This window comes from Hemiscyllium ocellatum, chromosome 3, assembly GCF_020745735.1.
Source record: "Hemiscyllium ocellatum isolate sHemOce1 chromosome 3, sHemOce1.pat.X.cur, whole genome shotgun sequence".
Lineage (NCBI taxonomy): Eukaryota > Metazoa > Chordata > Chondrichthyes > Orectolobiformes > Hemiscylliidae > Hemiscyllium > Hemiscyllium ocellatum.
This window is the reverse complement of record NC_083403.1, coordinates 83,803,432-83,828,608: the sequence shown is the minus strand read 5'-3', so window position 1 is coordinate 83,828,608 and position 25,177 is coordinate 83,803,432. Positions and strand designations below refer to the sequence as shown.

General features: G+C 39.5%; 1 protein-coding gene across 5 annotated transcripts in view; it reads left to right on the top strand.

Moving 5' to 3' along the window:
• Positions 1-25,177, top strand: part of runx2a (RUNX family transcription factor 2a) — a 151,361-nt gene that overhangs the window by 103,391 nt on the left and 22,793 nt on the right. For 4 of the 5 annotated variants that reach the window (XM_060851381.1, XM_060851390.1, XM_060851362.1 and 1 more), the window contains 2 exons: positions 8,986-9,162; positions 20,598-20,762. In XM_060851381.1, coding sequence (XP_060707364.1) covers positions 8,986-9,162; positions 20,598-20,762 — 342 coding nt within the window. The remainder of the gene's footprint in view (positions 1-8,985; positions 9,163-20,597; positions 20,763-25,177) is intronic. The other variant, XM_060851371.1, reaches the window with a different exon arrangement.

The window sequence follows — 25,177 nt, the reverse complement described above, 5'->3', positions numbered from 1 at the left end:
GAATTCCTTTTGTGTCTCTGGTCATTTTGCTCAGCACTCACTACCTCTAACTCTCTTCCTTTTCTTCATAGGAACGCTTGAACCATTACCTGCCAATACCTTCCCTTCCTGTCACTCAGTCATTCCACCTCACCTCTCAACTCTTGTGTACTGTGTTCCTCTCAATCTAATTTGACATCTTCCATTTTCCTATTTTTTCTGTTGCCATTCAGATTTGAACTGCTGTATGTTGGATAACTTCACAACTATGGTCTCTCTGCATTTTTCAGATAGCTCACTGAGGCACCCATCACCACAGTCTTATGAATGCCCCCCCCTTGAATGTCCTGATTTGTTCTTTTGCCAACATCTCTTCTGAGCATTCCCACTGGAGTTGTGGGATAACAGTTAAGTCATGCTATGCTAACAAAATTCCTGATGTAGTCATTTCCGATATTGAGCCATAATTTACTATCACCAGTTTCTAATCCTTTGTGGCCTCAACGTTTCAAGCTTACTGAAGCATTCTCAAGTCAATAGCGAAGCAAGTGGAGTATTAACTATTAAGAACATTCTGAGTTGGATTGGCATTTTTCATTTAGTCCTACTCAACTACCTCTCCACATTGGTCCATTTCAGCTCCACTCTACAATTACTGTTGAAGGTCTGAAGGCTCTGAACCCATTCCAAGCACTAACACTGACTATAACAGGGTGAGACCATGAACATGTACATCAGAAGAAGAAATGTTACAGGACAGACCAGACTTACACTCAATGACAGCAGGTTAGGCAGCATTCAAGGAACAGGAAATTCGACGTTTCGGGCCAGAGCCCTTCATCAGGAATGAGGAGAATGTGCCAGGCAGGCTAAGATAAAAGGTAGGGAGGAGGGACTTGGGGGAGGGGTGATGGAGATGTGATAGGTGGAAGGAGGTCAAGGTGAGGGTGATAGGTTGGAGTGGGGTGGGGGCGGAGAGGTCAGGAAGAAGATTGCAGGTTAGGAGGGCGGTGCTGAGTTGAGGGAACCGACTGAGACAAGGTGGGGGGAGGGGAAATGAGGAAACTGGAGAAATCTGAGTTCATTCCTGGTGGTTGGAGGGTTCCCAGGCGGAAGATGAGGCGCTCCTCCTCCAGCCGTCGTGTTGTTATGTTCTGCCGATGGAGGAGTCCAAGGACCTGCATGTCCTCGGTGGAGTGGGAGGGAGAGTTAAACCCCTCCTCCCTCACTTCCCTCCAAGGCCCCAAGGAATCCTTCCATATCCGCCACAAGTTCACCTGTACCTCCACACACATCATCTATTGCATCCGCTGCACCTGATGTGGCCTCCTCTACATTGGGGAGACGGGCCGCCTACTTACGGAACGCTTCAGAGAACACCTCTGGGACGCCTGAACTAACCAACCCAACCACCCCGTGGCTCAACACTTTAACTCTCCCTCCCACTCCACCGAGGACATGCAGGTCCTTGGACTCCTCCATCGGCAGAACATAACAACACGACGGCTGGAGGAGGAGCGCCTCATCTTCCGCCTGGGAACCCTCCAACCACAAGGAATGAACTAGATTTCTCCAGTTTCCTCATTTCCCCTCCCCCAACCTTGTCTCAGTCGGTTCCCTCAACTCAGCACCGCCCTCCTAATCTGCAATCTTCTTCCTGACCTCTCCGCCCCCACCCCACTCCAACCTATCACCCTCACCTTGACCTCCTTCCACCTATCACATCTCCATCGCCCCTCCCCCAAGTCCCTCCTCCCTACCTTTTATCTTAGCCTGCCTGGCACATTCTCCTCATTCCTGATGAAGGGCTCTGGCCCGAAACGTCAAATTTCCTGTTCCTTGGATGCTGCCTAACCTGCTGTGCTTTAACCAGCAACACATTTTCAGCTCTGATCTCCAGCATCTGCAGACCTCACTTTTTACACTCAATGACACCATGCTCACAATCTGCCCACACTGGAAGCAGGATCGCTCTGGAGATGTGGCTCTCAGACTCAATGCTGATGAGGTTCCAAAAGCCAAGATCACCTTTGTTCAGACACCAGTGGTATCATTCAAAGGAATTAAAGTGCTTTAATTGTGTTAAAGGACAAACCGATAGTTGGATGGTTTCCATACTCAGATTCTCAGGTAACTCAATCAAAAATGACAGAAACAATCACTGAAACCCCTTAAGGTTGCAGTTCAACATGTACAGTTCCTCCACAACTTCAGTTGCATTCCAGGACTTCAATCAAACCACCCTGTAGGCTTTCCCAGTGAAAATATTCCACCTCCCCAGGTGTAGCAAGTGAACTACAGAATCCTTCCTCAACACAGCATGAGAACAATGTTCAAAAGTGACTTTGAAGGGGTGTAACAGTAAGGAAACTGTTAATAGTTAAATGTTAAGAGAAATTTTAATATTTAAACAATAATGATTTAAAAGGGATTGGATGAAAACTAAGGAGATGTATGATAATAGTTAAATCCAATCATGTTAAGGAACAGCATAAATCATGAGTGATGCCTACTCATGTTACTGCACATGAAGTTAGGACCTGAACAGCAGGGTTCTGTGGATGCTGTCTTCTACATATCTTTGTAAATATTGTGTATCGTTTTAAAAAGTTTCTTGGTTGCAAGCATCTCTTCAGAGGTCATCTCTGCTTACAACAGGAGCTAATTTCATCTGTGCCATTTCCAATAGAAGGGTTGCTGTAGTTATCATTATTATTCAGAGATCCTGGAGTAATGAATCCTTTCTTGCACAGCCCAGTGACCGCAAGTCCCTTGAATTTTACCAATGGATCAAGAATCACAACTGTATTTCCTTTCAGTATTTCCATTTTCTCCACAATAGGAGACTTGTCACCTATACCTTACTGTGATATCTTGGGTATGATTGAAATTTCCCTTATGATTGGCCACAACTTGTTCCTTGCCTTGGTTATACTTTGCGTCATCTGCCTTTCCCAAACTTTTGGGGTAGTAATGCTGTGTAAATCACCTCTGCAAAACCTTCACTCATGCCTCAGTCCATCTGCAGCATAAAGCATATGCATGGTTTTGTCACTTCCAGACACATCTATTACAATGCTTTATTTTGGCCATTGTCCAACATCTATTTGTCTACAAATATCAACACATTAAATTTTGCTGCTATATCTTATGACATACAATGTCTTTTTCAACATATTTTGATTGGTGACATGCATTGGTTTCTTGGTAGCCTACCAATTCTACCAGTTTAATATTTTCATTCTTGTATTTAAATTCCTTCATAATATTGCTTTTCTTATATCTTCAAAATCCTGCAGTCTTAGGCTTCATTCAGAATCAGAAATCTTCTCACTCTGCATAGTGAGAGGTCCTATCTCCAGACAATTAATACTATATGATGATCAGGGAAATACTGGAGAAGCTCTCCTCCTTCCACCCCATCCTTCCTTGTTGTCAGACATGACATATTTCTTGCCAGGTCCCCAGGATTCAACAACCTCCTTCCCTGCTACTGGAGCCTGAGCTGCCTTCTCCTGCTGCCAGACCTGACACTCTGCATAGCCCCCAGGGACCTATTACTTCACCTTGTTCCTCTCCCACCAGCAACCAACACCATTACCCCCCTCCACCAGACCTGATACCTCTCCTCAACCCCAGGACATGGCCTACCTCTCCTGAAATCTCCTACTCACCCTGACTTACCTGAAAAATACCATCAGGGCAGGATTTATACTCTTAACAGTAATGTCCTGGGGAGTGTTGCTGAACAAAGAGATCTTGAGTACAGGTTCATAGTTCCTTGAAAGTGGGGTCCCAGCTAGACAGGATAATGAAGAAGGCATTTGATATGCTGGCCTTTATTGATCAGTGCTTTGAGTATATGAGTTAGGAGGTCATGTTGTGGCTCTACAGGACATTGGTTAGGCCAGTTTTCAAATACTATGTATAATTCTCATCTCCCTGCTGAAGGGTTCAGAAAAGACATAAAAGGATGTTGCCAGTGTTGGAGGGTTTGAGCTATAGGGAGAAGCTGAGTAGGCTGGAGGTATTTCCCTTGAGCATTGGAGGCTGAGGGGTGACATTATAGAGGTTTTTAAAATCATGAGGGGCATGGATAGGTGAATAGCCAAGGGGGAGTCCAAAACTAGAGGGCATAGGTTTAGGGTGAGAGGGGAAATATTTAAAAAGGTCCTAATGGGCAACTTTTTCACACCGAGGGTGGTGCATGTATGGAATGAGCTGCCAGAGGAAATGGTAGAGGCTTATACAATTATAATATTTAAAAGGCATCTGGATGCCAATATGAACAGGAAGGGTTTAGACCGATATGGGCCAAATGGTGGGAAATGGGACTAGATTAATTTAGGATATCTGGTCGGCATGGACGAGTTAGACCGAGGGCTGTACATCTCTGACTTACCTGCTCCAGGTTATTTATCTGGCCACCTACCTATCCAGGACCTTATCTGTTACCCAACATGCACCCTACCTGTCTAGCACCCTATTTACGTGACCTCATACCCAACTGACATGCTACCCATCTGGCACCCGACCTTTCTGGCACTCTAACCTCACACTTACCTTGTGTACTTACCCTTCCACAGGAACTGTCAAAGTGGCTGTCTATGATGTTGACCTTTATATCACAAACGTGGCAACTGAAGGCTGCACAATTGTGGATATTATTTGCCTTCCCTCGACCATTTGGTATTTCAAGGGGCTTGTCAGATTTAAAGTGCTCTCCCCATTCGTGAAGGAGCCCTGATCAGAATCTCCTGTTGGAAATGCAGAGCTCTTCATTGATATAGAAAGGAGAATAACAATCTCGAGTGGTACCTTACCCAGTTTCTTCTGCAAATGTTTTCTCACATACCTATTGAGCATTTTATAATCTGTTTTTATGTTGCTACTTATGTCCCTTGCTAATTTATTTGGTATTCCATTTTTCTCTCTCAATATTAATTTCAAGGTTAACCTTTGCTGATTCCTAAAATCTTCTCAATCATTAAGCTTCCAGTTCTAAGACAAAAGCAGAAAATTCTGGAGAACTCAAACAGTCTGGCTGCATTTGTGGAGACAGAAACTGAGTGCACGTTTCAAGTCCAAAGACACTTCTTCTGAACCAAGTATGAGTCTTGAGACTTGAAACATTAAGTCTTTTTCTCTCTCCACAAATGCTGCTGGACAGGCTGAGTTTCTCTAGGACTTTCTGTTCTAATTTCAAATTTCCAGAACCACAGTATTTTGCTATTATTTGAGGCTTTTTGACAATATTATAAACTTCTCCCATTAATCAAATGTCATCTTTACTTTCCCTTGTTAGCAATGGTTAGACTACTTTTTCCATGGACTTTCATTCCTCAGAGCATGTAACATTCATTACAAAATGTGATTTCTTTCTATAAATGCTTGCCATCACTTAGCTATTGTTGTATTTTTGAAATTGTTTCACATTTGAGGTTAACGAACTTGTCTTTCATAAGTACATAACTTGTTTAGATTTCTGATTACAGTCTTTTTGGCTAAGTCACTATCAAATTCAATTGTCAGTTTATTATGATTATTAACTTCTCAAAGCTCTTTAACAATGCATCATTGCACAATATAAATTAAAAATATCCTCTTTCCCAGTTGCTTCCTTGACATAGTAATCTAGAAGATTATCCTGTACACACTCCAATGAAAAGATTATGGCTGATGCCATCTATGGCCTCAAAACTATGACACTCAGTCCCAACAGATGTTGTGGTATTGAGGTCAGTCAGGCTTGTGGTGAAATTCTGTCTGAGACTGCCCCCATTTGGAATGAATTCCACATTGGCCTCAGACCCTGAAATCTCCCTCAGGAACCTGTGCCTAAGAATATGAGCCATCTCGCAGAAACTCCTCTCAGGCCATTTTATTTGGTGCAGAGGATGGTCCTGTCCAGTTGCTTCACCCGTTTCAATCTCCGAACACACTGTAGTATTCTGTCTTGCCAGCTTCAGGTCTCGGGAACCACAGATGGAAGCTCGCTATGTGTGAATACTCCCCTTTTCTGTTGAGGCTTACAATCTTATGATCTTATGGATTTTGTGCAGAGAGTGTTGCATATGCAGTAGCCCCACATGATAAAAGGTTAAGTTGTTTATCAGACTCCTGTGCTGCTTGTGTTTTCTGCGGTCTTAAGGAGTCCATGTTCCATGTCCTATGAGATTGCATGTCCTATTTTGCTTTCTGAGGGCACTATAATCTACCACACACTATTTTTGTTTAAAGCTCAGATCTTTGTCCACTTGCTATGAGGGATATGGACAGATCAGAGGACCTGTTGAACCTGGCCACACTGGTTATAATCAGACCCAGGTAGTGGGTAGTTGAGGTTATGATTGATCTGACTGCCTGCACTATTTGTATGGTAATGTTTGTGCCTGGATATCCTTGGAGAAGGCATGTGCAGTGTCCACTGACAACTGATGCCTTCCATTGCCAATGGGCACTGCATGGGCTAGAGTACATTATTAACTTCAAAAGTGACATTTTAATTTGAATTTTGTTCATTTAAATTTTTGAACATTTGATTTTGTCACAGTATCCCTTGAAACCAGTTTAATTTGGCTCAATTTGATTTAATTTAGTTTAGATTTTGGGGCGGCAACGGTGGCTCAGTGGTTAGCACTGCTGCCTCACAGCACCAGAGACCCGGATTCAATTCCCACCTCGGGTGACTGTCTGTGTGGAGTTTGTACATTCTCCCTGTGTCTGCGTGGGTTTCCTCCAGGTGTCCAGTTTCCTCCCACAGTCCAAAGATGTGCCAGTTAGGTGAATTGGCTATGCTAAATTGCCCGTAGTGTTAGGTGGATTAGTCAAGGGTAAATGTAGGAGAATGGGTCTGGGTGGGTTGCTCTTCAGAGGGTCTGTGTGGACTTGTTGAGCCGAAGGGCTTGCTTCCACACTGTAGGGAATCTAATCTAATCTTTAATTGACTTAAAAGAACTTCCATGAACTTGTCCTCTCCATTCAGACTATAAATCCGATTTACACATTGTATATTAACCTTAAATCTTACAGGATTATTGTATTACCTTTGTTCCATGAAACTTCACTTTCCTGATTTATATTGTGTCCAACGTTTCAAATATTATTAGCAGGAATATAAATTACTTTTTCTCTATCTTGTTTCTTATCTCCACCTAAAGAGACCTTACATTTCTGAGCTAAGATTCGTTCATTCTCCTGTTCATCTATTTTTCCACTCTCTCCTAAAAAAAAGCAATATTTACTTCACAAAAAGCTAAGAGAACTGCAAAAGCTGGAAATCAGAAAAAAATGGAATTGTTGGAAAAATTCAGCATCTGTGGAACAAAATCAGTGTTAACGTTTCAGGTCCAGTGACCTTTCAGAAACTTTGTGGGTCTTTAGCTACATCTAATAGCTATTAGTTTAACTGATCCCATTTATTTCTAGCTGTTTAATTACTACATCTGATTTGTTATGAGTGCTTCAAGTATTTTGATATGGTACAGTTGGCTTTAACTATTTTCGTTTTTAACTGATGTCACTAATGCCCTTCGTAAAGTGACTTTCCATTCCCAATCCACTGGCTTTATATTTACCCAAATTACCACTCTGCTCCACAATTTTCTCTTGATGCTTTTGAATAGACCATTCCAAAGTCCTTCGAACATCACATTCCTGGCCTACTTTATTAGTTAAATCCCAATTGACTACTGTTGTTATTTGATTCAACATGATATTGGTTTAGGTGCAGCTTTTCCCAGCAGAAGTCACCTCTTTCTCCAGAATATGCACATGCTCAAAAAAGATCAAATCTTATGATTTCTACACAGGCATCTAACCTTCTAATCCATTTATCAATCTGCAAATTTTCACAAAGTTCAATAATAATCCAAAACAGTGTGATTTTGTTTTTTAATTTGGATCCTAGCTCCTCAAACTCCCTTAGTAGAACCTGACACTTAGTTCTTTCTATGTCATTGATTCCAATGTAGACCACAACAACTAGATCCTTCCCCTCACATCCATTTTTCTCACAGCTTGAGAGAATGTCTTTAAATCTGGAACTACAGGGAACAGTATCTGTACCCCTAACTTCCCAATTCCCCACTAGTACTACATTCATTTTTATTACTCCCACTTGAATCATTTTATGTATAATAACGCTGGGTCAGTTTGCCCATCTGCTTTGCAAACTTTGCCCTCAATCACACAGACAACCTTCTGCTTCTCGGATAATAGTAAAGTGAAAAGCTCCTCCAGCATTAAACATGGGTCCTGCCTGAATCACAGTCACAACTCATGTCCCCGATCACCAATGAGTTCTGCACCATTAACTATATAAGGAGTGCAACTGTCTCCTCTTTGTCTCCATGATGCTTTGCATTGTCTGCAACTCAGAGTTTAGTTTAACTGTGAGGTAAAGTTTCTTGAGGTGCCAACATTTACTGCCAGGGTCATGATACTCTCCACAAACTAAATAATTATTGATCGTTGTAAAAATCAATCTGGTTCAATTACGTCCTGTAGGGAAGGAAATATGTTGACCTTACCTGCTCTTGGCTACATGTGACTCCAGATTCACAGCAATATGGTTGATTATTAACTGACCTCTGAAGTGATCTAACAAACCACTCAAAGGCAATTAGAGGTGTGCAACAAATGTCAACCCTGCCAGTGACACTCATATAATATAAAGACTAAAGAAAAGCTCAATATTTATCCATAACTTAGTTTCACTGGTGCTGTAACCTTACTCTGTTTTTGTGTCCTGTGCCATTCATGGACTACTATTTATCCACTGCTCTACTCTCTACCTTGTACTTTCCAACCGCTCTGCTCTTGGACTTGTCCTCCTTTTATGTGGTTCTCAACTGTTATTATACTGGCTTATCTCTGGAGCCTCTCCAATACGATCGGATTGCCTTTGAGAATAAATTCCTATTTTTACAGAAAAGCCTACATTTTTCAGCATAAGTGGCTACAAGGCAATTTTTGTAGATTGCTATTTCGTTTTCTTCTAACCAGGACACAGACAGAAGCCTGAAGACCAGCCCAAAGTTGGATTATTCTCAGAACGTCTCAGTGAGTTGGAACGCCTTCGCCAAACTGCAATGTCAGTGGGTGCCACAACACGGAGTCCTCGTCCTTCTCTCAATCCTGCATCAGCTCCTTTCAGTCCTCAGACAACACCTCAGATTGCAGGTATGTACAAACTTGAGTAGAGTTGACTGCTGCTTGTGTTGTGATGTTCAAAACAATACTTCTCTCTTCATTACTAATAAGTTTGTACTTATAATATTTACGTATATTGAAGTGCTTGTAAATGGAGATTGACAATGTGTATTCAATTGTTGATAGCAAAATATCTGATGAACCGAATACTTAAAAAAGTTGTCTTTATTTTTTGAATTCCTACATGTATTGATGGCAGTTCATGTTAAGATAACATGATTGATTGTAGTCTTCATCCTTTTGCATATACTGTTTACCATAAGTATATATCTATTTACTTAATCTCCAAGTCAATCTTCTCTCTCCTCCTCAAATGTGTTGACTTGTGCTGTACAATTCTATTAGGGGTGTGATAATCCTGTGTTACCTTACCAAAATGGTCATTATTTATGCATGAACCCAGGAAGTTAGTAAAGCACATGGTTTTGAGTCCAAATTTAACAAAAAAAGAACAGTCCAGCATAGGAGCCGTTGAGCTTTGTGCCAGTATCCTTCTCAAATGAGTAACCTCAACTAATTCTATTCTCATGTCACTTCTCATAATGCCATTCATATCTCCTCTTTCCAGGCAACTCATTTCCCTCCATAAATTGATTGTTTCACTAAGTTAAATATTACTGGAACCTTATGTTCATATTCAAATTTGACATAATCTTTGCACATCAACTTATACATCTCCCTTTAATCTTTACCTCGCTTCAATAACAACTCAGTTTTATAATGAACTTCTAACACTGAACAAGCATAATATTGTGCTTCTTACATCTACAACACAGTTAAAGTGTTTGGCCACGGGGTGATGGGGTTGTTTCGTGTGTGTGTCCCGGAGATGTCCTCTGAAGCGTTCCACACTGAGGCATCTTGTCTCCCCAATGTAGAGTTTACATGTTCTTGATGACACCTGTTACAGAGTTTTGCACAATGGAATCAATGCGAATACAGACATGCATGAAACAAACCCACTGCCCTGTGGCCGAACACTAACTCCTTCTCCCACTTCCCCAAAGACATGCAGGTCCTGGGCCTCCTCCATCACCAAACCTTACCACCTGACACCTGGAGGAAGAACGCCTCATTTTCCGCCTTGGGACCCTCCAACTACATGGGATCAATGTGGATTTCACCAGTTTCCTCATCTCCCCTCGCCCACCTTATCCTAGATCCTACCTTCCAATTCAGCACTGCCCACTTGACCTGTCCTATCTGTCCATCTTCCCTCCTCTCCGACCTATCACCATCACCCCCACCTTCATCTACCTATCACATTCTCAGCTACCTTCCCCCCCAGCTCAAACCCCCTTCCATGCATCTCTCAGCCCCCTTGGCCCAGAAGCCTCATTCCTGATGAAGGGCTTATGCTCGAAACGTCAATTCTCCTGCTTCTCGGATGCTGCCTAACTGGCAGTGCTTTTCCAGTACAACACTCTCGACTAGGACTTTCATCATTTGCAAACCTCTCTCCCACTGCACCACAAAGGCCAAGATTTCAGTTTACACTAATTCATGCTCTTGATGACACCTATTACACATCGAATTTTAAACCAAAAATTCAATGGGAATACAGGCAAGCAGAACCAGGCAACCCAGTGTAACCTTCCTTACTGGCCATTGCCAAACATAATACTTTAGCAAAGGGACAACAGCAGCTAAGTGCAAGCTTTTAAACTGTTTTAAATATTTCTAACAGTCTCATGATTGGTGTGATAGCATGTTGCAGGAATCATGATGTGGATACTTATTTTGTTTTGAAAAGCATGAATCACATAATTTGATTCCCTTTTATAACATAAGCATCAACCCAGGATTTGTTTTGTTTGACTTACACACACTAGAAATATAAGTGCAATCTAGTGAATTGGTAGATAATCTGTTCTTGTAAACACTTGGAGTGTTCCCTTGAAACAGTCATCATTTAGCCATTATTGACCAATGAATCTAGTCACAGGTAAAGAGTATTGCATCAATTTTCTTCGCAATCTGTGGCAGTTTACAATCTATAGCAATGATTTGCCGGTAGCAACCAAGTGTAATATGTGTAAATTGTCTTTTGACACGGTAAGAACATAGGTTATAAGGAAAATGCAAGAAAGCTTCCAGAGGACTTGGATAGGCTGAGTGAATGAGCTAGAATAAAACCAATGAATGTGAGACGAATGAATGTGAAGTTATTCATTTTTGTAGAAAGAAAGGCAGTATATTTTTGAAATGGTGGAAGAGAGGAAGTGCTCGTGATCAAAGGGATGTGAGTGTCCTTGCTAAACAAAACACTAAAAGTTAGCATGCAGGTGAAACAATCAATAAAGAAGTCAAATTATATGTTAGTCTTTATTGCAAGGGGACGTGAGTACATAAATAAAGTTGTCTTTCTAAAGTTGCGTGGAGTCTTGGTGATTTCTCACCTAACGTACTGTGTACAGTTTTGATGTCCTTCTCAAAGGAGGGTTATATTGCCATATTAGGATTCTAAGGGAGGTTCACCAGATTAATCTCTCGGATGGAGGGATTGAGGAGACTGGATCTGTATTCCCTAGAATGAGGGTTGTAGAATGAGGGTTGACACTTACAAAATTATTATAGGGTATGATGGGGTGAGTGTAGAAAAGTTGTTTCACCTGGTTGTTGAGCCTTAAAGCAAGGACTTAATGGCAGGGAAGGAGTAGCTCATTTAAGTTCAGTGGTGAATCTTTGAAATTCTCTACATCTAGTGGCTGTGGAAGCTCAATCATTGAGCATATTTAAGATAGATTTCTGGAGACTAATCATGTCAAAGGATATAGAGATAATGCCAGAAATTAGCATTGACATAGATGATAAGGCATGATCTAAATGCACTCTTGATGGGCTGAATGGCCAATTCCTCATTCTATGTTCTTTAGTGGATATTCCAAAGTAGGAAAATTTCAAGTCAACTGACTTTAGAGATATTAACATCCAGGTTTTAGAGATTTTTGCCACTTAACAAAGAAAAAAATGAGAGCAGATGATTGAGAGAACATGTAAATGAAAAAGAATGGAGATCACAGAAATCCTTTCATAGAATCTCTACATTATGGACGTAGGCCACTCAGATCATTGTTTCCACACTGACCTTCTGAAGAGCATTCTAATCAAACTCAGCTCCCTACCACATCCCTTTAATCTTGCATTTTCATAGCTAATCCATGTCGTCTGCAGATCTTTGAATTATGAAGCATCCAAAGGAAATCCACGCAGACACAGGGAGACCATGTAACCTCCAGACAGTCAATCGCCCGAGGCTGGAATTGAACCTGGGTCCTGACGCTATGAGGTCAGAGTGTTAACCATTCAGTCACCGTGCTGGCACAACTATGATTGGCAGGATTCAAACCTGCACAGGAAATCCCAATGGATTTCTAATCCAGCACTTTCACCATTCTGCCACTGCTGGAGGCCCCAAAGAATCATAGGATCCCTACAGTACAGAAAGAGGCCATTCAACCCATGGAGTCTGCAACGACACTCTGAAAAGCATCCCGCCCAGTCCCTGTTACTTTGCATTTATCATGGCTAATCCTCCTAGTCTGCAAATCCCTAGGTACTATGGGTAACTTAGTATGGTCAATCCACCTGATCTGTACATTTTGAACTGTGGGTGGAAACCAGTGCACCCGGAGGAAACCCCCACAGAAAAAGGGAGAATATGCAACAGCTGCCTGTGGGCGGGTTGAACCTGGGTCCCTGAGCTGTGAAGTACCGATGGAACACAGAACAAAAAGAAAGACATTGTGCACAGCAATGACCCAAATGCTAAATTTTATTTAGATACATTCATTTGAAAGAATTGTGCCTCTAAAAGAAGTGATTTCATTTCTCCATTAATTCAATTGCTCAAGGACACATAAATGCAAAGTTATTAAACTCTGTGCGTGTATTGAGATAATTGACAGTTAAACTAGAGTTGGCAGCCATTCACTTCTTGCAAAATAAGAAGACGCCAGCTACGCCAACAAGTCTGTCTCAAACCTGTCAGGATCTGACATGCCATGAAATTTTGTTTCTTTCATAACAAGATGCAACAGGAAGTACATTGATTAAACAAAAATGATATACAACAAACATTGTACTTTCCTGATAAAATGCTGTGAGCATACTTTTGTTATCAACCTATTAACCCAAGTCAAATTAAGTGAAGGTCCAACTTATACTTTCCTATTTTTGTTCTTTTAATGATAATATATTGGATAAGTGTAATTTATTGTAAAAACAGAGCACTTTGTTATTCTGCTTCTCTCCTGCCTTCTCCTTTGGGAGGTGTCAGGGAGTCCAATGATGATCTCCTACCGTGAATCTACAAGTTAATGTTTCCTCAGGCCAATGCATAACAGAAAGCTGATGATAAGGCTGGGGCAGGTTTTTCTTTTGCATTTCATTTCAGAAAGTAAAAATTGACATATTTTTGAGAACCTGCTATGAGGAAAATTAAGGTAATTCAAAATATTGCTTTGTGCTCAGAGGATTAATTGGTGCCTGCGTTATTGATGTAAAATAGCCATCCACGGTTTATGTCAGAAGAGTCTGAAACATTTCTGAATAAGAATACAGCCAAACACACTACAGAGGAACCTCAATTATCTGGCATTCGATTTTTCGAATTTTGGATTATCTGAATAAGATCACAAGGTCCTGATGTTTGGCTAAACACTGTTATCCGGCGTTCCATTATCCAAACAAAATACTCCCTCCATCCATGTTCTTCGGATAATCGAAGTTCCTCTGTAATTCCACCAATGCTTTCGACACTGAATGATGCTGTGCAAAGATTTGCACAGATTTTGAAGCAGTGGTTATATAAGTATTAGTAAGGTGACACACTGGGCAATAATTTCCATATTTCTCTTCAAGACATACTTGACAATTTTCTGTTCTTGTACAGAATAACTCCACTGTCTACTATCGGTGGCTCACCTTCATGATTTAGAGTTTAAAGATACTCCAGCAATAAGGTTTAGTTTGTTTAACCCTGGCATCAACAGGCAAAGCAAGACAAAATAAAGAAATACTTATGATTGATGACGCATGAAACGTAGAGTTCAGTGCTAGTCAAATGATTGTGGCAAAAAGCCAGCAAGATGTTATTCCAAATCAACAAAGGTAGCATTCACATTAATGTGAACAATGGGATAATATCACAAAGCTCACCTGATGTAAAAAAAATCATCAGGAAAACTTTCTACATTGTAGAGTAGCATTAGACTGTAATGTGTGCACACTCGCAGAACTATGATGACATTTATTTTCAGAAGGAAAATGACATTTTTCCTGCCTTACTGAAACAAATAAAGGTTCCCTTTCAAGCTTTACCTTCTGCTAATATCACATCTTTTTTTTTCAGATAACTATGTTTGTAATTCAATATAATGGAAATAAATAAATGGTTGAGTAGCTGCAAAGAAATTTCAGTAGTTAAAAGATTAAAAGGAAATAGAGTGAAACTGTTACAAGCAAAATAAACCAACCTGATATTATCCTGATCCTGATATTAGTTTTGGTTACACTATTAGCCCAATTTTAACTACCCTGTCCTTTGTTTTTAAACCCAATGGGAATCAGATATGTGCCAGACTCATCAATTCCACATTGTACATATGCTTCAACATCATTTTATCAGGTGCAATTTGGTCCATGTGAGAGGCCCTCATCCCAGATGGACAAATGCCTCATTCAGATTTAAATCACTGCAGTCTGATAACATTAATTAGATTTCACATTACTTACACTTTTGTGACAAGATCAGTGTCATGAAAGGAGTAGGATCAGAGACAGCCAGGAATTTGGAATCCTGAGATCATATAGAAAAGAGGGAGGCCATTCAAACCATTTTCACTCTACTGGCTTTTCAAAGAGTTACAAATGTGTTCTATTCCTTTTGTCATTTCTTAAATCCCAGCATTTTTTTTCTATTTTTACTAAACAGCTGATTCCCTTTTGAAAGTTACCACTCAGGCAGAGCATTCCAGATCATCACAATTCACCAATAACAAAATTTCTACTCATCTTCCTGCTATGGCTTCAGCCTTCTTAATACTTAACTGGAGGGAACTTCTGCTCATCCAGTATTGGATATTGGATAAATTGTCAGATCATTTAGCAACTATACAGGACTCAGTAGAGGTGGTAAATTTGCTATTTTAGATAGTGCTGCTGAAGGGCAGCAAATAATTACGAATGCAAATTCCTGTGGGGCACCAGAAGTAATAGTCTGGAAGTAGGAACAGTTGTCATTTCAAGTGTTAGTCTGCATTATTAAAATAGGTAAGCATGTTCCCAAGGAGGGATTTCCATCCAGTTGGAAAGGCATTAGGAGGTGCTGGTGTAGTGTACCACCTTCAAAGGCTACAAACAAGAAGAATAAGGAAGGATGATTTACCTTTGTTACAGTCCTAACATGATTTGTTACATAGAATGTAATTTGTAATTGAGAATTGTTCCAGTGCTTTACAGGGGTTTGGTTGGATGCAAAGAAGGAATTCTGGAAAAGGTGGAGTGTAAATGAGAGGCGACACCACAACAAAATACTTTGGATAAGAAAGTGTTAAGTGTTACTTAGACCAGAACCTGTGCTCAAAGACAACAAGTGGGCGCAGCTTATGAGTACTGATAAAAGACATTATTTGCATACAAGACTAGCAGCTGATCTAAACAGGAATTTATGATTTGGAGGTGCAGGTGTTGGACTGGGCTGTACAAAGGTAAAAACCACACAACACTAGATTATAATCCAACAGGTTTATTTGGAAGAACTAGCTTTTGGAGTACTGCTCCTTCATCAGCTCCGAAAGCTAGTGCTTCCAAATAAACCTGTTGGACTATAACCTGGTGTTGTGTGATTTTTAACTTTGAACAGAGACTGTTTTATATATTGTAACATTGTGTATGGTAATTCTTGGCATACTGTTTCTTTGAATTGAGCGGTCTCACACCCACAGAGTTTCTAGGTAAAATTTTGTCTATCTATTTCTTATAGAGCTGCAACTTTAAATGCAATGTTTTAAACCAACATTATCTAGTTTTTAAAGTCATGGGAGCAGATTTTCTTCTGTCTGTTCAATGATGCAATTTAGCAGTTGCAGAACTTTTGTCTGCCCCGAGAGTTTATATTGATGATAACCAATAATTAAGGATAGGAGTATTTGCTTGATTTTGTTAGATTCTCAGCAATATTATTCCAGTTGTCCATATTTGGAAAGAAATATGATTTGGTTTCTTCTGCAGATTAGCATGGCTGGTAGTACAGGCCAAATAAATGTGGAATAAGAAGAGTTAAATTTCTGACTTGCCCAGTACGTTTGAAATGATTATAATTTTTTTCTTCTTAAAGTCTCCTCCTTTGCCTCTGGACTATCCCTTCTGCTACCAATTGTTAGCCTACCATAAATCATGTACAAATGTGCTGTCCTTCATCGCTAAATACCTGCCCAATATACATCCATTATCGCTTGCATGGAAAATTAACACAGTTATATCAAGTGACAAAAAAACACAGTAAAAGAGCTCCTCAGCCGATTCACCTCCCACACCTGATGCAGTCGTTGCAGAAGAAATTGCCCAATATGGTTCAGAGAGTAAACACAGCTTTTTTGTTTTACAATTTTGCTCTATGTTTATCTTTTCATTTTTGACAACTATGCATCATATAGAAAGCCTCTGTGTTCAATCTCATGATTTCCCTTTCAATGATATCATGACTGGAAGGTTTTGGTTTTCGCTCCAACTTTAATTGTAAGAACTACATCAATTACAATCATTGTCTTTCACATCTCAGTTAATCTACAGGGTCTACTAGTCCTGATTACTTGTAAGATCCTTTCAGGTGCAACTATGTTTTCACAAGTTTCACAGAATTTATTAAGTTTATCAAAATAAGTACAAAATAATGATATTTAATGCAGACAGTGATTTTCATTTGATCCACTTGGGATACCAACCTGTGGTTTCTGGGTAACACGACACATTTTGTTCTCTTCTAGTGATTGAAATAGTTCACTGGTCTTTAGTCTTCTTACTGTAACAATTGATTCCATGAGACAACTTAATTTTATACTTTGAGGGTGCTAGAGCTTTATCTTACTGCGTGATTGGATTTGGATTACATCATTGTCCCTCATGATAATGTGACGACTCCATGGTTGACATGATTAAATTAGATTTAGATTTATATTATGTCAATTATGCTACTCGACTAATCTGATACAACCTTTTCATTTTATAGTCTACAATCCAGCTTGCCTAGTCACCTTATTGTGTGTGTGTATGTACATAAACACAAAATTTTACAGATTAGAGTATGTCATCAAGGAACCCAAACAAAACTGGAGTCAGTGGAAATCGTGGGCAAAATTCTCTCTCCTAGTTAGAGTCACGAAGGCAAAAAGAAAGATGGTTGTGTTTTTTTTTAAAGTAAGTCATCTCAGCTGCACAAAGAATAGGAAAGGTTTAGAGGAATATGGGCCAAGTAAAGATGGAACTAATTTAGTTTGGGAAAATTGGTCAGCATGGACAAATTGGACTGAATGGTCTGTTTCTATGCTGTATGACTCTATAACATTTCTGCAGGAGATCTTCAAGGAAATGTGCTAGGTCCTTTCAACTTCAGCTGCTTCATCAATGACCTTCCTTCCATTAACATAAAACATTGAGATGTTCACTGATGATAGCACCATTCACAACACATGCACTGAAGCAATCTATGTCCAAATGCAGCAAGATCGCGACAACATGGGTGGCACGGTGGCGCAGTGGTTAGCACTGCTGCCTCACAGCGCCTGAGACCCGGGTTCAATTCCCGACTCAGGCGATTGACTGTGTGGAGTTTGCACATTCTCCCTGTGTGGGTTTCCTCCGGGTGCTCCGGTTTCCTCTCACAGTCCAAAGATGCGCGGGTCAGGTGAATTGGCCATGCTAAATTGCCCGTAGTGTTAGGTAAGGGGTATATGTAGGGGGGTGTGGGTGGGTTGCGCTTCGGCGGGTTGGTGTGGACTTGTTTCCACACTGTAAGTAATCTAAAAAAGTAATCTAATCTAAACATATAGGTTTGAGCTGACAAGTGGCAAGAAACATTTGTGCCAGGCAATAACCATCTCCAACAATGAGACAATTGTCAAGGAGAGCCCCTGACATGCAACACCATTAGTATCACTGAATTCCCCATTATCAACATCCTGTGTGTTACTATTGATCTTAGCAAGTTTTGAGATTGATCAGAAACTCAACAAGACTAGCCATATAAAGACAGTGGCCACAAGAACAGGTCAGCAGCTGGAAACCCTGCCACACCTCCTGACTGCCCAAACCTATCTATCATCTACAAGACACATGTCAGAAATGAAGAAATATTTCCCACATGTCTGGATGAGTGCAGCTCTAAAAAACATGCAAAAAGTTTGACACCATCCAGGATAAGGCAACAAAATTGATTGTCACCACATCCACAAATATTCAGTCTCTCCACCACCGGCGCTCAGTAGCAGCATTGTGTACCATGTATAAAATTCATCAAAGTTACTTAGACAGCAGCTTCGAAACCAACAACCACACTCTAGAAGGTCAAGGGCAGCATATACATGGGAACACTACTACCTGCAAGTTCCCTTCTAAGCCATTCATCATCCTAGCTTGGAAATCTTTTGCCATTCAGAGTTGCGGGATCAGAATCATGGAACTCCCTCCCTAGTGGACCTACACTTAATGGAGAAGGCAGCTCACCACCATCTTCTCAATGAAAGCAAGATTGGGCATTAAATGCTGGAGAATCACCCACCTCCCATGAATAAATAAAATAAAGTTAGAAAATTGATTGATTGTTTGCTGAATTATTGCTTTGTGACATTGCATCACTTGGTACAGAAATATCCACCATTCAAATGAACTTATTCATTATGCTTTACAAGTTATGTTATATGTAGAATGGAATTCTAATAAACATACTTCAATTTATGACAATTCAGTTCTAATTGTACTATAGTTATAAAAAGAAAATCTGAACATCTAACAACTACTTGTTCTATTAGACCCTTTAAGAAATGACTATACTGCCATAAAATTCAAATTGATGTTTCTTAACAAAACAATATAGTTGTGTTATATCGGTCTGTGTCCCTGACTTAACACTTGAATGAAATTATTTTCAATATCTCTGTTGCAGAGAACAGTTACTCTTTAGAATGAATGTTTGGAGAAAAATGTTCAGTAGAATTCATTTACTCAGTCAATTGAAAGTGAGGTCACTCATGACATTTCAGACATTCCATGCAGTAAGACTTTAAATAGCACAATCTGCCAAGAGAACATCGAAACCGTACCACATTGGGATACAAAAGAATTTAATATCTGTTCACCACCCTCCTCCTCCCGTGGTAGGAACCTTCCTGGCTTCATACACTTAAATCTGAGTCCAGAAGGCTTGAGGATTACCTTCTTTTCCAGAGGCCAGTTGAAACACAATGGTATTAAACCTACCACAGATGGGTAAGTTATCATATTGGAGTGCCCTGGGAAATACCCCAACCCCATCCTGCTCTTTCTTACAATCCCTCCAAACCTCTAGTCAGTGACCCCTCATGTTGACCCCATATTGCCTCATCACCTGTGGCTTGGTCCCTTTGTTGATGTTGCATTATCAGCTACAGCACAGCTCAGTTTTTCTCCCTACCTGTTGTCCTTTGTTCTGCAAAGTTGTGAATCCTCTGCCATGGCCAAAATAAAGGAAATGGTAAAGCCACTGCAGATTTAGGTTGGATGTTAATTGCTGACCTTGCAATGCTTAATCATGAATGCAAACAATTCTCTGCTTCCTTAAGCTTTATATTCTAATACTACATGTAAAAACTGTATTGTGGTAAAGCTTTAATATCTACTTTGCCATTTATACAGATAAAACAATTTACTGAAATCGAAACACAGGATATGCCTTCCTCATATTGTGTCAAATTGTTTTAGCTAATGCATGTACAAAATTCTGAAGCATTTCACAACCGAGAGGCATAAATGCAAGTTGTTGTTGTGTTTTGTGGCTATATTTTGTAATGACTGTGAGTGATGCATAGCATGCTTCTGAAAAGAATCAGAGCATTTTTGCAAAAGAAAACAAAAGTTGTCTAATATTTTCAGATAATGATTTTATCAGTGTTGGTTACAATATTGAAATAAAGGATATTAGAGCTGTAACATATTGATAATAAAGGATAATAAATATTTATTTAAGTTCTTGCTTTACACACGTTTTAAAAATGTTTTAAGTAAATGCAATTTTGTAAGAGGAGAGTGTTTTATAATACTGACATTTAGAAGATACGAGATAGAATCGGGCCAACATAAGTGATAGAGAGTTTTTTTTCTGGCAAGGTAAAAGATGGGAAAAAAGTATTGACTGATTCCTCTGTTTACAGACCCCAGGCAGGCCCAGTCATCACCACCATGGTCATATGATCAGTCATACCCACCCTATCTGAGTCAGATGACTTCACCTTCCATACATTCCACAACCCCTCTCTCCTCCACCCGTGCCACAGGGCTTCCTGCAATCACTGCTGACGTGCCAAGACGACTTTCAGGTAGACAATCTCAGGAGTAACCTCCTGTGTATTTAAACTTTTGAATATGGTTGGGAGGTCTGGTGTGGGGGGAATTGGGATGTGGTGGGGTGGCATGGTGGGAATTTAAGTCATTAATTTAGTTACTGAAAATGTACAGATGTTAAGTCATAAGTACTTTCTCTTGAAATACAACTTCCTTATCTTAAAATCCAGACAGCTAGTTTTCTTTCCTTACTGTTGCAAAGTGTTTGGTCAAATGTTTTAGGTATTTTTCATAGTCATGGTATTCATTTGATAACTTATCTTTGTACCTGTAAATAAATGTAAAGATGTTTTCAGTTTCCTTACATTTAATTATATTCTGTGCAGTGTAGGCAAAAATTCTCAATGGACTTTACCTGTTTCTTATTGGATTTGGATAGACATTTTCAATTTGACGTATGAAAGATCAAGTCTATGATTAATAAGAGGTTTCATAAAAATATTTTGAAACTACTTTTTAATGTCAACAAAGCCTTTTCTGAAGTTGGTGATGAATTTCTGTAGGGATTCTCACATTGACCATTCTGCAGCATGTTGAAGACCTGTGGAAATAATGGAAAAATGGAATAAACAGTCAGTACCCAAGATATGTATTAAAAGTAACCAGTATCTCAAATCATTGAATATAGTTAGAACATTTTGATGATGTTCTAATAAGCAGTTTTCCTTTCCGTCTACATGATAAACATGTTTCTTGTTTCGTCTATTTTGTATTGCTCATCCAACATTTTATTTCCAGTCTCATTTATTCCAGTGTTTTTGCAAACTCCCATCTCCTACACTCCATAAATAGGAGTTCATCCAATGCACTGCTGCCCATATCCCAATCCACAGCAAGTCTGGTTCACCTATCACTCCACTACTCACTAACCTACATTAACTCCTACCGCATCAGAACATTGGTTTTAAAATTCTCATCCTTGTGTCAAAATCATTTTGTGGTCTTGCCTTTCTGAAACTTCTCCAGGCCTACAACCCCAATCAACTCTGTTCTCCTCCAACGACTGTCCATTGTAGTCATAGGTTCTGAAATGTTTTTCTTTATACTCTCTTATATCTCCATTTCTTTCCTCCTTTAAGCACCTGCTTAAAAGTTAACTTCTGTGAACAAAGTTTATTTCTGCTTCTTCTGGTTTTTGCAAGCATCATAGATTAATATTTGTTTCTGCCAACATTTACATTGGTAAGTGTTAGATACACCAGCCATAGAGGTGATAATCCAAATAATGAAAATTTTAAAATGAAAATAATCCAAAGATGACAGTTTTTTTAATCCTGTACTTAACTACTTGTTGTTGTTGTTATGGTTGATTAATCTTCCAAGAAGCAACTTGCAACATGCTTCTATGTCAAAAGTCCTATACAATATGACATTTGATTGGGTAACAGGATGTGAATCCTATACTAAGGTCCCACAAATTAAGCCATAAGTATCTCCAGAAACTGACCATCCACTATAGAAGAGACAAAGATTTCTGTGTTGAAGAGCCCCATTCCAACTTAGTAAACCAAAACCAGATATCACTCAATGTGCAGACGCTTCACATTGTGCAGAATCTACCACTTCCACAGGGCTATCCCAGAAACCATGCCTTACAGGTGGGAAGTAGCAAAAGTTTAGTTCTGGCTGTGGTAGCAACTGTTCAGATAAATTCTTCCTGAACTTACACTTTACCATTCTCCCTCAGAATAGATCAACAATTTAAGGACTTTTCTTTTTTGCCTTTAGTTGAATAAAACATTCTGTTTATTAAATGTATCTTTCTTTGAAAATCTATTAGTATGCCCAACTTGATTCTTAAATCTGTATTTAAAAATTCGTTAAAGGGGGACAAGAATTTGATTTTTTTTATCTTGCACTCACCAGAACTGGAAAGCAAGAAACAAACTTGAATAAAAAGGTACCATCTTATGTAGTCTGATTAGTTGGGCTATCGTTGGATAGATGTTGCAAAAACAGTTACCTGTCAATCTTAATTCTAAGATCAGGTAAATTGATAGTGATTGGTCAAGGTGTTGCCATGGAGATCAAGCAGCAATTGGCTGTCTCCGTGACACAATTTTATGAAAAATTTCAATGTACACACACATTAGTCCATATTAAATAGGGACCTGCATCTTCTTAAAAAATTAATGAGAGCATCATTGGCTAAAACAGCAAATATTGCCCATCTCAGAGTCAACCACATTGCTGTAGATTTGGAGTCACGTGTAGTCCATGATCAGATAAGGATGGCAGTTTCCTTCCCTAAAGGACATTAGTGAACCAGATGGGTCTTTTCTGACAATCATTTCATGGCTATCATCAGACTCTTAATTCCAGATATTTGTTGAATTCAAATTCTACCATCTGCCGTGGCAAGATTCAAACCTGGATCCCCATTACTAGGATCTTTATATTAACAGTCTAGCAATTGTACCACCAGATCATCTCCTCCCCATGGTATATGTGGATTCTAGCATGCATAAATGCATCACATAGCGAGCATAATAAATTACTTTAAACTGGTTTCCAATGTAACAGTTAGTACAGTCTGGTTGATTTAATAAATCATTTCCAATAGCAGAATGGCATCAAATAGTGGGTATGATTTTCTAAGGCTTAAAAGCATGGACAGGTTGAGTACAATAAGCAGCTCCGAATGGTCGAAGGTACGTGTTGTTTGACTAGTTATTGGGATATGTGGCCTACATTCATGGTATCACTTCAGCACCAAAAACCATGTATCATATTGCTCCTTCATTTGGTCGGCAAAATGCCTTTTTGGCTTGACAGCAGCATCCTGTTAGTGAAGAAAACTATTTGTGGAGTTATTGCATAGCAGCAGCAGCAAGAGACAGCTAGTTTCTCCTATTGTTCAAATGTTTGAGGCATCTTTCCCTTCCAAGTAAATGGGGCACTGCTCAGGGTCAAAACTGATACATGTAGGAACTTTCTCGATTTTGCAGTTGTAATGATTTGAACAGGGTATCTGTTATAATGCAGGATAGTTTTCATGTGGCCTTTCTCAGAACTAAACTTACATAGTGAACAGATGGCTTGGTCCCTGTTCACAAGTTTGTTAATAAAACTGATCTTGTAGCACATGTGATTGCAGTATATATTAACTAGGAAATATTGACTTCCAATAGATAATAGTTAAGAACTCTGGCAACTAATAAGGGGTGCTCATTTGATTGTTCCATTTCAATGGTAAATTTGATTGCTAAGTTGGAATGTATTACGCTATGTAACAAAATATTTTGATGTAACTGTGGATTCAAATATCACAAATATTCCGTCTATGTACCAGAAATATACAATGGGTAGGAGTTTGTGGTCTGTCCATTGAAGATGCATTTCTCATGGTAACCAGCATAAACATTAGCAAGAATTGAATGTGGAAAAGGTCCCATAGTAAAGTCATCTATTTTGACATACATGGTGTCATTGAAACTGAGCTCAACTGCATGGGTTGCTAAATTCATGAGTTCTATGCACACTGATTCACTCACAGGTGGCAAGTCGAGATTGCCATGATATGGTGACACAATGCAAATGTCAAAAGCTTCTTTGAACAGTTTGTTGGTAAAAAAAGCTAGCAATTTTGAAAGTGCACATGGACTGTTACTCAAAATATGCAGGTCATGTATGGTCTTAGCGAATGTGAAACATTCCTTCACAATGTATGTAAATTCAGTGCACAGTAAACTCATTTAGAACTGATTACACCAGCTCACACAACAGTTTTGTTAATTCATTGTTGTGCAGAACCAGACATTGCAGTACTTCTGTGTGGCGTGGACAGCCCATACAAGCATGAGCAATGAGGAAGAATCCAATCACACATGTCCAAGTCCAACAAGTGACTCTCCAGGTTGTTTTGCAGTGCAGCTGTTCTGTTGTGTGTAGTAGTAGGTCCTTTGGTTATAACCTTGGAACCATCATTTTACACGAATAATCACAATCCAGTTGCGACGGGTTCTTGATGAATCTCCACGCTGATAATGGTCCAACCAATCAGCAACCTTTTCTCATGCTATGTGAAATGGTTATAAAATTTGTTCAGGTGTGCTTCTTGAGCGCAAGATGAAACATTTTAATTTTGTGTCTCCAATTAACAATGTTTAAATTCAGTACTTCCAAGTAATTAAACAGTATTTATATTAAAAATTGAATTAGTGGTACAATTAACCAGTGTCGCTGTGCAGGGTACTGGGAGGACACAAGGAAGGGTGAGTAACACTGTGTCCTATTGATAAGTTTTATAGACCAGGCCAGACCCCTTCAAAACATTTCAAGAAGATAGCCCAGACCCTAACGTTTCTAGTTGTTTTAAGCAGATGTACAGTGGATATTCCAGGTATGATGCAGCTGGTCAAACCACTCCAGTTTTAAAAACAGAATTTAT